At 49.3% G+C, this 14,182-nt stretch overlaps 1 protein-coding gene across 6 annotated transcripts; it reads left to right on the top strand.

The window, feature by feature from the left end:
• Positions 1–6,076: 6,076 nt before the first annotated feature.
• On the top strand, positions 6,077–14,182 carry LOC148107285 (uncharacterized). Of its 6 annotated transcripts, none has more exons than XM_087857995.1 (4): positions 6,077–6,203; positions 8,429–8,883; positions 9,012–9,123; positions 12,971–14,182. In XM_087857995.1, exons 2-4 carry the CDS (start codon positions 8,485–8,487, stop codon positions 13,906–13,908), a joined length of 1,449 nt encoding a protein of 482 aa, XP_087714121.1. In that variant the 5' UTR covers positions 6,077–6,203; positions 8,429–8,484; the 3' UTR covers positions 13,909–14,182. The 6 variants fall into 6 exon arrangements, with proteins under 6 accessions (XP_087714121.1, XP_087714122.1, XP_087714120.1 ...); XM_087857996.1 differs by lacking the exon at positions 6,077–6,203 and adding an exon at positions 6,362–6,500; XM_087857994.1 differs by lacking the exon at positions 6,077–6,203 and adding an exon at positions 6,658–6,797.

Raw genomic sequence — 14,182 nt, 5'->3', positions numbered from 1 at the left:
CATTCCTTGGCTCAGGGTGGCATATAAACCTCAATTGCCTAAATTGCCCATGAGTCTCATATCTTTGGGACTCCTGCATGTACATAATTAAATTTGCTTTTCTCCTGTTAATCTGTCTTAGGTAAATTTAGTTAATAGACCAGCCAAAGAACCTAGAAGGGACGAAGAGAAAATTTCCTGCCCCTACATGTACAAGGTAGGCATGTTATATCTGCACCTGCGTAAGCTGGGGTGCTAACAGCCAGGTGAGACCATACTTTCTTGCTGGAACCAGAACTTGCTCATAACTCGGAAAGCTAGCAAATGGCAGGGTCTAAGAAACAGGAACGAGGAACCCACCATGTTCTTACTTGTGTTACTTCCCTCTGCTGGGCAGCCACTTACTGGAGACGATCACAGAAGCGAAAGGGAAGAGACCAACACACTGCCACCTTTTTCTTTCTCCTTAGTCCTCAGCAGCTAACGGTAGAGTTGACAGAATGTATACCTGTCAAGAAGTGGTAAGTCACCCTGTACAGCATTTCCACTGATCTGAAACACATATGCACATAGGAACTACAAAATATGAATTGTGTATAATTTGGTGATTCCTAATGCTGTTATATTTGCATTTAAAACTTGTACAATATAAAGGTGAACAGCAAAATTCCATAATTAAAATTTTTATCTTTGTTTACTTTAAATGATATTAAATAACTCAGTGATGAGTCATGAGAGCCCATGGTAAGGGATAAACAGGCCTTATATTTTAATACCTTTAACAATACGTTTTTCCTGCTTTTTGAACAAAGGGCCCCACATTTTCATTTTGCACTAGTCCTGCAGATTATGTAGCTAATACTGCCTATGTGTATTTCTCTAAATATTTGCTTTTTTTTTTTTTAAGATCTTTTATTTATTTGAGAGAGAGAGACAGCGAGAGAGGGAACACAATCAAGGGGAGTGTGAGAGGGAGAAGCAGGCTTCCCGCCGAGCAGGGAGCCTGATGGGGGGCTCGATCCCTGGACCCTGGGATCATGACCTGAGCCGAAGGCAGATGCTTAATGGCTGAACCACCCAGGTGCCCCTAAATATTTGCTTCTTTAGAGCAAACTTATTGGTACTACTTTGTCACCTAAAGTAAACAGACTACACAGATAAAACTTCTTATCTGAGACAGACACCTAAGGGAAAGAGCAAAGGATGATTTAAGCATGTTCCAGTTTATATACTATGGGTCAACCTAAATCAACCACAGTTAAACAGGGTCAGCTCAAGAGAGAGAACACTAACACAGTAGAGATCCAGGACACAGATGAGAACAGTAGATCTTTGGCAATGATGACGCTGAAAATTACGAGAGCATTAGAGAGTTATAATGTATATAAAATACTTTCAAAAGATACTTTCATTTAACCTCACAACTCATTCCTGTAAGGTAGGTATTATTTTTGTCCTCCGTTCAGAGGTGAAGAAACAGAAGCTCACAGAGATTAAGTAACTAGCCTGTGGTGATGTAAAATATAACCATGAATTCTTTGACGCAACCCCATCCAAACGATGGAGACTAATTTCCCTCCCCTTGAATTTTGGCTGGACCTAGTGACATACTTCCAAAATTCAGAATATGATGGGAGTGGTGGTAGAAACTAGGTCACGGAAAGCATTACAGCGTCCTTGGTGTTTTGGATTACTCATTTTGGGAGAAACCAGCTGCCGCACTGTGAGGACACTCAGGCATCCTGCCAAGAGCCATGTGAGGGAAGTGATTTGAAAGCCAATCCTCAGCTTTCTTCAGATGACTGCAGCCCCGCCAACATCTTGACCACTACCTCTTGAGAAACCCGGAACCAGAACATTCTACTAAGCCACTTCAAATTCCTAACCCACAGAAACCATAGGGAAGTTTAAGATGGGGGTAATTTGTTACACAGCAATAAATATGAAGAGGAAATGAGCACACTAGGAAGCTTTAGAGTTCTCTGCTGGTGCATTGTCCCTAAGATGTCTGGTAAATCACAGACTCCAGTACCAGATATTCTGATTCCAAATCCTATTTCCTCTTTACTAGATTATTCTACTCATTATAAAGATGAGAAAAGAATGATAAGATTTAAAAGGAGAATCAAAGAAAATGTGGGATTGGAAGCTGAATGAACAGAAATAGTAGTGAATTAGCAAGGGCTATGAAGTGTTAGAGTAAATCCATCACCATAGGTCAATGCAACATTATGTGAGGGACAGAGGAGGGAGAGACAGTGGACTGGAGAAACTGGGGACAATGGCCATGGATGATATGATCCAATAGAAATCTGAAAAAGAAGAAGAAACAGTCAAATAGAAACCATCAGGAAAGTCCAATTAATACTGAAGCTGGTCCTGAAACAAGTCACGGACAGAGTTTTTACTAAGAAGGGTGGAGACAAATCTTCGTCATTTGGGAATTTACTAAATACAGAAGATCCTCAACATTTCAGGACAGCACAAGAGACTCCAAGGATCCATGCCTCTGTTTCTCATTTGATGAGTCATAAGCACCTTAAGGCTGGGGTGCTAGAAGTTATTAAGCCAGTAAGGGAATCCAGTTCCCCCATTTCAAGAAGTTTTCACTGTTCTCTGCTGATTCGATAACTCTCATTAAGGCTGATGAGTCTATTATGTAAATGTTTGTTACACTTTAGTGAATTTTATGGAAGACCTATACAGACGACTCAATTTTCCAAATTCTTCCTCCCCATATGATTCTCCTTCCCTGTCTATTCTAAGGCCCACTGTCCATTTAAAGCTCAGTGACTCCCAGGAAACCTTCACTGACCTCCCCAGACCAGGGTAAAAGTATCTGGTTTTAAATTCTTGACTACACCTTTGACAAATACAAAATGGGGGTCAGGAGAAGTACTCTAGAAAGATGGTCTGACCAAAGGTGACTTCAAGGTAAATTGTGCTTCTTACCCCCTTCTGGTAGGGGACTGAATCTCTAAGATTGACAGCAAAGCTGTGTTTCCATAAGCCAAGAGTTGGAAACTCCAAGACCTATGGCCCACTATTCTCTTTAAAAACATTATCTGTCGAAGGCAACAAGCTGGCACCTGGAGAAAATTAGATACAGTTGAGCTTTTGAGGGAACCACACTGGGAGTTGGAAACAATTTATAAATCACAAGTAGTTTAACCAAGGGACACAGAACAGGAGACCTAGGAACCAGAAGCTCATCTGGTCTTCAAGCATAGGAAAGCGGATAGCAAGGAGTAAGAGACAGACTTGGAACCACAGGGAAGATCTTAGCTCAGTAATAATCCACTCATTCCTATTTTGCATCCATGTCCCCTCCCCACCATCCTCAACTGTCCTACCCAGATTGCAGCTCTTTTCTCACCCAGTATCCCAGATCATCAGACTCTTTTCCTAAAGCTTCCCAGCACACTCACTTCCTCCACAATATGGATGCTTCTCATGCACACAGGCCTAGAGTTCTTTGGACAGGATGGTCAAGAACTGCTCCAGCGCCTTTATAAGCTGCTCCTTGATGTTTATCTTGGACCTCGGTCACTAACAGCAATGTTCCTAGAGTCAGCTCAGAGATTTTTGGGTCCAGACATTCATTTCCTGCTAACATTACTACCTGAAGCACTAGCAGAAGTTCTGGTCAATAGACTTATTCCACTACTGCCAGGATTCTTGCACCCTAGTCTGGCCCCGTTCTTTTACTAATAGAGGTTATTTGGCTTTTGGAGACTGTATCTTAGGGATCAAGTTTGCTAGAGTCTTTAACTCCTTAGTCAACCTGATCTTGAATAGAGCTATGGTTCAGGAAGATTCCTCTGAGTCTTCTAGGAGAATTCCTAAGGCAGGGAAAATTTAACATTTCCCTGATACAAGTGTCAAGTACCCTTGTTTTGTCTAAGACGTCATTAGAACACCCCAAAATAAAATCTTAGGCTTAATTAATGCTTTTGTAAAGCTATACAGATTTTCCTTCCACAATGTCCTTAAATTATTCAGGCTTTAATACCAACCAACCAACTAAAAACATACTTCCTAATCATTTAATACAACTCAACAGAAAATACAAAGAAAGATAAGATAGATCCCTGCCATCCAGATGCTGATAATATTCCAGAAATAATACTTATACCTTTGGTGAGGACAGCCTGGGTACCAGATAAGAAAGCAGAATTTAAGAGGAAGAAAGCAAAATCAAAGAAAAGCAATCAAATCCAGCTAAAGGACATCTGTCTTGGAGCAAGTGGCTCAGGACAGCACAGAGGATTTAGAGGAGCTGAAAGAGATGTCCTACCCTTCCTTCTCTAACCTGAGCTCCTGCCCCACCACAGCAGATGCTCATTCTCACATCTCAAACTGCAAGAACCCTCAACACCAACCTCACTCTTCTACCATCAGTCTTCAGTTCAGTCATAACTACCTTTCCAATCTATCTCTGTTCTTACAGGGGTGATCTGCTTTGTCGCAGGTCATCTATGTGCCTCCTCGACACTGAAGTCTTATTCGTTAGTTACCTTTCAGGCAGGTTCTCTGCTAGTCCTGTAAGTTTGCCAAGTGCATCAGTGGTTCTCTGCTTCCCACTCCACCCACCAACTTAAAGAACTTCCAGAGTAGAAGATTCTTGTATAAACCGCTTTTTCCAGACCCTGTTCTCTACCTGGGATTTTAGTTCTCTTAAACTTTTTGTAATGTCTCTAACATTTTCTGCACCACTCACCCAGGAGTAACTGATCCCTGGAACAAATGAATTACGCCTCTGCAAAAGACAGCTCAGTAATAGAAAAATGAAGAGGATAACCTCAAGGGGCTCACTGCCTAGAAAACGGCAAGAAATCCGGTTACTAAGTGGTTTTTACTGTAGTCCGTACGAAAATATCAAGCTCCTAAGCGTTGTAACAGCAATGCGGCATTTCCTAATTCATCAGAACACGTCTATGAAGTACTGTCCTTTCCGATTTGTAGAAGAAACGACTTCGGGAGAGTTCAGCTAATAATCGGAGAACTCGGGATTCCAGTAGAAAGTCCACCCGACTCCACAGCAGAAGCCGTGAAGCACTGGACTGCAAGCCTAGGCCGAGAACCATGTTCGTGGCGCAGGCACCGGTTCCGAGACACCCCTGGGCACTCAGTTCACTGTACGCATGTAAAGGGTCATGCAGCAGTTCTGCCTTGAAGTTTCAGGAAATACAGCAAACCCAGAAATGACGCCACTTTCGCTGCGCGCGGTGTCTCCGTGTGCGCGCCGTGCGGGCTCGAGCGGGTCCCCGGCCCCTCGCTGGTTCTGGGCTGAGAGCGGGACGCTCGGCGCAGCGCCCAGCACGGCGGACCTCAGCTTCGCCTCCGGGCAGGGGTGTCCGCGGTGACGGCGCTCGCCGGGAGCGCAGAGGCCGCGGCCGGGGAAGCAGGCCAGGAGCGCGAGGCGGCGCACAACCCCTTCTTCCCCCAGGCGGGCGGCGAGGACGACACCCACGCGGCCCCCGCCCCTCGCGTCCGGACTGCCGGTCGGCTCCACGTGCCGCGCCCCGGCTCCCCGCCCCCAGCGCGCCGGGGTCCCTCGTCTCCGCCGGAAGCGGCCCCGGCCGGGCGGGATTGGCGGGCACACCTCTGCGGGCGGCCGGGCCGGTGAGACTCGCGTCCGGACGGCCGGTAGGCTCCACGTGCCGCGCCCCGGCTCCCCGCCCCCAGCGCGCCGGGGGTCCCTCGTCTCCGCCGGAAGCGGCGCCGGCCGGGCGGGATTGGCGGGCGCACCTCTGCCGGCGGCCGGGCCGGGCCGGGTAAGACTCGCGTCCGGACTGCCGGTCGGCTCCACGTGCCGCGCCCCGGCTCCCCGCCCCCAGCGCGCCGGGGTCCCTCGTCTCCGCCGGAAGCGGCTCCGGCTGGTGGGGATTGGCGGGCGCACCTCTGCCGGCGGCCGGGCCGGTGAGACTCGCGTCCGGACGGCCGGTCGGCTCCACGTGCCGCGCCCCGGCTCCCCGCCCCCAGCGCGCCGGGGTCCCTCGTCTCCGCCGGAAGCGGCTCCGGCCGGGCGGGATTGGCGGGCACACCTCTGTCGGCGGCCGGGCCCGGCCGGGTAAGACTCGCGTCCGGACGGCCGGTCGGCTCCACGTGCCGCGCCCCGGCTCCCCGCCCCCAGCGCGCCGGGGTCCCTCGTCTCCGCCGGAAGCGGCGCCGGCCGGGCGGGATTGGCGGGCGCACCTCTGCCGGCGGCCGGGCCGGGCCGGGTAAGATTCGCGTCCGGACGGCCGGTCGGCTCCACGTGCCGCGCCCCGGCTCCCCGCCCCCAGCGCGCCGGGGTCCATCGTCTCCGCCGGAAGCGGCCCCGGCCGGGCGGGATTGGCGGGTGCACCACTGCGGGCGGCCGGGCCGGTGAGACTCGCGTCCGGACGGCCGGTCGGCTCCACGTGCCGCGCCCCGGCTCCCCGCCCCCAGCGCGCCGGGGGTCCCTCGTCTCCGCCGGAAGCGGCTCCGGCCGGGCGGGATTGGCGGGCGCACCTCTGCCGGCGGCCGGGCCGGGCTGGGTGAGACTCGCGTCCGGACGGCCGGTCGGCTCCACGTGCCGCGCCCCGGCTCCCCGCCCCCAGCGCGCCGGGGTCCCTCGTCTCCGCCGGAAGCGGCTCCGGCCGGTGGGGATTGGCGGGCGCACCTCTGCCGGCGGCCGGGCCGGGCTGGGTGAGACTCGCGTCCGGACGGCCGGTCGGCTCCACGTGCCGCGCCCCGGCTCCCCGCCCCCAGCGCGCCGGGGTCCCTCGTCTGCGCCGGAAGCGGCGCCGGCCGGGTGGGATTGGCGGGTGCACCCCTGCGGGCGGCCGGGCCGGGTGAGACTCGCGTCTGGAGAGCGTGGCGCCGCGGCCCGGGACCCCCTCCCGGCTCGGCCCCGGCGGCGTGTGTGCGGTCCTCCCCGGGATTCCGGCCCCTGCGGCGTGCGGGCGGACAGCCAGAGCTTCCCGAGTCCGGATCGCTGCGCTTGCCGGTCGGTGCGGAGACGGGGAATGGCTGGCTCTGTCGCCGTACTGCCTCGTTCTTCGGTAGATGTGAACTGCTGCGAGTCCCCTTGTTCTTCATTCTGAGTGGTTCCTGAAGTGGCTTTCTGCAAGTCCACTCCAGAATCCCCTCGCCGAATCCTTAGGACCCGGGAAGTGGAGGTGTGTTGCAAGGATGCCGAGCGGGTAGCAGGTGCGAGGCGCACAGGAGACGCGAGAGGGGCCTCCGTGCGTGGTCCTGAGTTCTGTGCCGGGAAACCGAGGCAGGGCCCCGAAACCAGCGCCCAGATGACGGGGTCACGGCGAGAACGGTAGCCTGTACTGAGATCTTAGCAGAGGCGAGCTCTGAATCTAATGCCATCGGAGTTACCCTCAGGACAACCCCACGTAGAAGGTTTAGTTAACCAGTTACTTTCCTGGTCTTGTTCCTGTGCTGCGGTTATGTAAGTAAGATGTTAACGCTAAGGGAAGCTGAGCGAAGGGTATAGGGACTTGTCTGCACCATTTGGAGAAATTTTCTTTAAATTCAAAATTATTTCAGAATAATACGTTTTTAAAAAAAAGGTAAGGTTTTTGCAGCGGGGGAAATAGCAGTTTAGAGAAGTTAAGCCACAACACGTAAGAGAACATGACAAGATTCAAGCCTAGGTTGTCCAGAGTCCACAGCCCATGACCTTCACCACGGCCCCCCATGCTGATGAAGTGGTAGTCCACGTTTAAACAGGCCCTGCTTAAGTCTGCTATTCCATGGGAGACCGAAACTATCTACACCCACACTGTGTACTACCTACCTAGGTTAAGGTGAATTTACTATTCATTTGTCTACACTAGGTATGACACTATTTCACTATCTTTATCAACATGACATAACTACTCCAGGAAATTCTTGCCCTGGAAGATAGAGTTGTAAATAATCATATTTGCTTCAATAAATTACCCCTCAAAAAATCCACCTGAATTAATATGAGACTCCCAACTTTAAATGGATAGGATCCAGACGTTTTGAAACCCTCAGCTGAAAACCTTCATCTTGTTGAGTCCATCAGTTCTAAACTATAGTGTCATGATCCTTCCCCAATCCTTATTCTGCTTTGAGAGATCTGCCTTAAACCCCTGAAACCTCATACATACCCTGACTTTGCCCTCCTCCCGGGGAGATGCTGCTAAGACTGTCACAGGAGTGCTAGCATTCGTACAAATAAATTCAGCTTGGCCTTGTCAGTGGATTGTTTTGGTGTAATTTTTGGAAAGCAGGGGTCTAACAATGTTCTCAGTGTTATGAAAAATGCTCTTTCTTGACAAACATTCCTTCTACTTAGAAAAGGGTTTGAATTAGCTTAGACATACTTTTCTAATTCGGGTCGAGCCTTGTTGCTCTTCTGAAACAGACACATTAGACTTAGTAAGTTCAGGGATTTAGTCAATGTGTGTGTGTGTCTTTTTAACTGTGGGTTCTATAACCTTAGGAGTGTGCCCTGAGAGATAATACTTGTTGTCGTCCTCGCTGACCATTGGAGCTGGAATGGCTGCAGTGTTCCTCCCACGGGCTCCTGAAGAGCCAGAGGGGCTCTTCAGAGTAAACAACAAAAAACGTCCTGCCAAGGTTCAGGGATCTGACCCACAGTGGAGCAGCGCAAACAGCCAGGAGTTATTCCGCCAGCGCTTCCGGCAGTTCTGCTACAGGGAGACTCCTGGACCCCGTGAGGCCTTGAGCCAGCTCCGGGTGTTCTGCTGTGAGTGGTTAAGGCCTGAGACGCACAGCAAGGAGCAGATGTTGGACTTGCTGGTGCTGGAGCAGTTCCTGACCATCCTGCCCGAGGAGCTGCGGGCCTGGGTGCAAGAGCATCACCCGGAGAGCGGGGAGGAGGCCGTGGCTATGCTGGAGGACCTGGAGAAGGAATTGGATGAACCAGACCAGCAGGTAGAAAGGGACCTGTGCTTAATGCAGGGATGGTTGGGAGTGGGCATCCAGGCCGTTCCTTTATGGGCTCTTGGGATCATGTACACTGTGAGCCCTTCAGATGCCCAAATGAGCTTGCTTGTTCTCAGGTTTCAACCCAGACCTGTGCACAGGAAGTGCTTTCTGAGACATCGGAGCCTCTGGATCCAGCTAAGGAAGCAGCATATCTCCCGCCTCAACCCGTGGAGATCCCGCTTAAGGGTGAGTCTCAGGACCCTCAACACCAGGGCTGTGGTTAGTGTTGACACTTGGGTCATGTGGCTCCCCTGGAGACCTTAGAATCATTCATCATTGAACACATATATATTGAATACTTTGTGCCAGGCACCGTGCAAGGCACTGGGTATAGTGAACAAAGCAGACATGATCCTTGTTTTCATGGAGCTTACAAAGTAAACGTACCATAACAGATTGTATATGGGGGAAGAAGAAGGTAGTCAGAGAAGGGCTTTTTGAGGAAGTAACATGGGAGCCAAATCCCAAAAGTAGAGTAGAAATTAGCCAGGTGAGTTGTAAAGGGGAAAGCAACGTAGGTCTAAAAGCATGTGCAAAAGCAGGTGGGAGAGAGGTGGGTTTGAAAGAAAGCCAGTGTGACTGGAGCATGGAGAGAAAGGCGGAAGAGCAGAGAGAAGGTGGTCAGGGGCCAGAACACAAGGGTTTTTAGGGTACAGGTAAGGAGTCAGGACATGTTTAACTTTCAAGGTGTATGAGACCTACTTCTGGGTTCTATGAGAATCAGAGGAATTTAGATTCCATTATTTTCATGGGCTTTTTAAAATTTTCCTATAACTAGAATAAATAAATAAATAAAATAAAATTTTCCTATAACTCAGGGACTAGACTCTATTAATCCTAGGCACCCTAGATTATAGTTCGTCATTCATAGAAACCAGTTTCTCTTTAAAATGTGAAATCAGTTTTTTCCTTTCATAGTAAGTTTTTTAAACTCCTGATGTACTTTATCAGTTAAGGCACCATTCACTGGGCAACACCTTTCCTCTGGGTTCACTTTTACTGAAGTTCATTCAGTATCTAAATATCTCTCTGTCAAATAAATAAAATCTTTAAAAAAAAACCTATTTATCAACCTGTTCATTTCGCTGCACTACTTCACATCCGTTAGTTTTTGTCTCTGTCCTACATCCCAGTGGGGTCCTGTTCCGTTCCAGTTTATTCTGTCTCCAATTGATCCAATTGATTTTTTTTTTTTAAGATTTTATTTATTTCATTTGACAGAGAGACAGCCAGCGAGAGAGGGAACACAAGCAGGGGGAGTGGGAGAGGAAGAAGCAGGCTCATAGCAGAGGAGCCTGATGTGGGGCTCGATCCCATAACGCCGGGATCACGCCCTGAGCCGAAGGCAGACGCTTAACGACTGAGCCACCCAGGCGCCCCCCAGTTGATCCACTTCTAAAATTTTATTCAGTTTTAATATAATCTTTTCTTGTTTCATTTTTATTTCATAATTCCACGTTTATGTGCCATGGACACTGTGTCCTCACTCACCTCCCTTAGGTAGCGTTCATCTTTCCAGGCTTTTTGATAAGAATAATTGCATCTGGATTGAATTCATGCTCCAGGTGGTGATTTTGTTAATCATCTTTCTTAGCATTCTGTTCACGTGCTTTGAAATTTTCATCTCTGGGCTCAAATTGAGTAATTTCTGATGTGCTTTACATTCCCCCCTCCCTTGCTGAGCTGTTTGTGTTCCCTCTGCCCCCACGCCCACCAGCCCTCCAGTGATCACACACCGTCAGTGCCGTCACGAGCTTCCAGGCGGCTAATGGGCTTCTTGGTCGCAGAGCCTCCACATGTTTGTGTGTGTGTTCCTGGGGGTCCCACCCAGACTCCCCGTTTTCCTGTGGGCCACTGTCTCTGTCCCTCTCTGGAGCCCAGCAGGCCCACGGTTGCAACTGTAGCTACCCTTCTATGGTTCTGTTTCCTTTCTGGTCCACAGAGAGGTTTATCTTGTTTTTTTAGCACAGATGTGTTATAGATTAATTTTTACTTCTATCACTCCGTGTATTTGGAGCTAGAGTATGAACTCGCTGTGCCATCCGGACTAGAACTACACCATCTTCCCCAACCTTTTTTTTTTTATATAAATTTTTATTTATTTAAGTAATGTCTACGCTCAACGTGGGGCTTGAGCTCACAACCCCGAGATCAAGAGTCACATGCTCTACTGGCCGAGCCAGCCGGGAGCCCCTTCCCCAACCTTTTTTAGTCAGTTAGAAATTATGTTTCTATGCTATGATTTTTTTTTAATAATAATCCCTAAATTTTCTTTTCATGCTGATAGGAATCTTAGTTCTGTTACATGTGCAGTGATGTCTTGGATCCCATCCTACAGTACATTTTCTATTTGCTAATGGCTGTAAAAGACTGTGTTCTTTCTTCTTTTCTAAAGATTTTATTTATTTAGAGAGAGGACTTGTGAGCACATGAGCAGGGGGAGGGGCAGAGGGAGAGAGAGAATCCCAAGCGGACTCTGCACTGAGCAGGGCCCAATGCAGGACTCAGTCTCACCACCCCAAGTTCATGACCTGAGCCGAAATCAGGAGTCGGACGCTCAACTGACTGAGCCATCCTGGTGCCCCTAAAAGACTATGTTCTTACATAAATGTGTACTTTGTGTGATTTTCCTTTGAATTCTGCACACAGATGTATCTAAGGTAGCTGTACCATAAAAATTTAAAGGGCCTCAAACTTTAAGATAACCTTACGTAGTCAGTAGCAGGAGAACTTTCTCACCATTGTGGCAGGGTGATCTGGCGAGGAACTACTACAGGCCCCAGTCCTAAGAGGAGGCCTGGGGAAAGGCTCCTCCCACTCTGGGCAGCATTGCTTCTCAGCTCCACCTTCGTACAGTGGGAGCCCTGACACCCAGGGGGGCTGTCACTTTCCTCAGGCGGGGTGCCAGTGAACTCTGTCCCTCGTCCACACTCAGAGAGCTCACATCTGCTCTTCAGCCATGGCTCCTTCCCCCTTTCCTCCCAGAGTATCCTTAGCCGACCCGTTTTGGCAGTCGGCCCGTGCCTCTGCCTAGGGTTAGGTCTGACGTATACTGCCTCCTGGATCTTCAGCTGTCTCCATACTTGTCTTTCCTCCCATCGCCATCCCCCCCCCCCATTTAAAAGCATATTGCTTTTCCCTGCATTATTCCTACTTGGTTACAAATTCTGCCCTTCACTCTGGGTCCTAAAATGGGATTACTTCAGGGAGAATACGCCTTGAGTGGGACAATCTCACTTTTTTTCAGAAACTGTTGACCATTGAGGAAGTGGCCATGTTGCCTACCCTGGAGGAGTGGGGGTGTTGCCGTGCTCAGAGGCACCTCTGTAGACAGGCAGGGGAATTACGGGAACATGCTTTCCTTAGGTCAGGACAGACCAGAGTCTGGGTCTGTTAAAGACCCTCCTCTGTGTTCGTCACCATTTGCCTGGGAAGTCTCAACGATCCACAGAGTGTAGCTTCAAGCTTGACAGATTCCCGGGTTCTCATTAGCAAGAAGAGTAGTGGTGTAATTGGGGCCAAATCAGTTTCTGTCTGTCCCTACATAACATTCTTTTGTGCCCCGTGTGTCTAGACTCTGATCTCCTTGTTCTGCATATTTGGAAATAGGGTACTTTTCTGTGCTCTGACCGCTCGTTTCTCAGTTCTCCCAGAGGCCTTCAGAGCCGTCTGCACAGAACTGCTTCATGGTTCCACATCAGCACTGGCCCCTGTGGCTTCCTTTCTGCTCCTCCCACAGTCCTGTTCCTTCATCTCTCTCTGCTCTGCCCTTCCCTCGGAACCTGTTCTCGTCTCAGATCTTTTCTTCTGTTGTTGATTTACTCCTCCTTGACTTGTCTCCATGCTGCCCAAATGATGCCCTGCCAGTCCAGACACTGCTAGTCCTCCCTTCCTTTGTAATCTCCCGCTTTCTTCCTCAAGTGTTGTAAAACTATTTTGCTGGTATAGTTAAGCTGTGTGCTTCTAGTATATGTGTTTAATTTTATTTCCTGTATATTTCATTGATATTTGATATCTTTCCTTTTTGTTTCAGATGATGTGGGAATTGAGAAAGGAGAACTGATTCAAAAGCAGGGGTTAACTATAGATATGGAATCTTCAAAAAAGTCATCTGGCCAAATGAACAGAAAGGTCCCTGAATGTGGAGAAACCCAAGAACATGAAGGACGGACAAAAAGATATCAGAGAAACACTTCAACTGTGAGAAGATATAAGTGCGATGAATGTGGGAAAAGATTCACTCAAAACTCAGGCCTCATTAGACATAAAAGAATCCACACTGGAGGAAGACCCTATTCATGTAACGTGTGCGGCAAAACTTTCATCCAGAGCTCACAACTTATTGACCATCAGAGAATCCATAACCGGTTAAAACCCTATCAGTGTGATGAGTGTGGAAAAGCCTTTTATTACAGTTCACAACTTGTTCAGCATCAGAGGACCCACACTGGAGAAAAACCTTTCCAATGCAATGAGTGTGGGAAAGCTTTTCGCTACAGCTCAGGCCTTGTTCGACACCAAAAGACCCACACAAGAGAGAAGCCATACCAGTGTAGCGACTGTGGGAAGGCTTTCTGTCTGAGCTCACATCTGATTGAGCATCAGAGAGTCCACACTGGAGAGAAGCCGTACCGGTGCAGTGAGTGTGGGAAAAGCTTCAGCCAGAGCTCAGGCCTCTTCCATCACCAGAGAATCCACAGTGGGGAGAAACCCTATGAGTGTGACGAGCGTGGGAAGGCCTTCAGTCACAGCTCAGCTCTAATGGGACACCAGCGCATCCACAGTCGCAAGAGGCCTTATGAGTGTGATGTGTGCGGGAAAGCATTCAATTACAGCTCACATCTTCTGCGACACCGAAGAATCCACACTGGAGAGAAGCCCTATGAGTGTGACGTGTGTGGGAAAGCTTTCCAGCGGAACTCACAGCGCATTGTACATCAGCGGATCCACTCTGGAGAGAAGCCGTGGTGATTGTTCATTGGCATGCATTCCTGAAAGTACAGGGATGTGGGGAATTCTGTGATCACCACTGCACTTCCAACGGTCATTTGAAAATACTTCTGGAAAGAACGAGTTCTCAACATTTGCTGCAACATGGACGGCACTGGAGGAGATAATGCTAAGTGAAATAAGTCAAGCAGAGAAAGACAACTATCATATGATTTCTCTCATCTATGGAACATAAGAACTAGGATGATCAGTAGGGGAAGAAAGGGATAAAGAAAGGGGGGGTAATCAGAAGGGG

This window comes from Ursus americanus, chromosome 32, assembly GCF_024610735.1.
Source record: "Ursus americanus isolate L20-20 chromosome 32, mUrsAme1.1.p, whole genome shotgun sequence".
Lineage (NCBI taxonomy): Eukaryota > Metazoa > Chordata > Mammalia > Carnivora > Ursidae > Ursus > Ursus americanus.
Note: the sequence above shows the minus strand (reverse complement) of the source record. Positions and strands in the feature narration are given on the sequence as shown.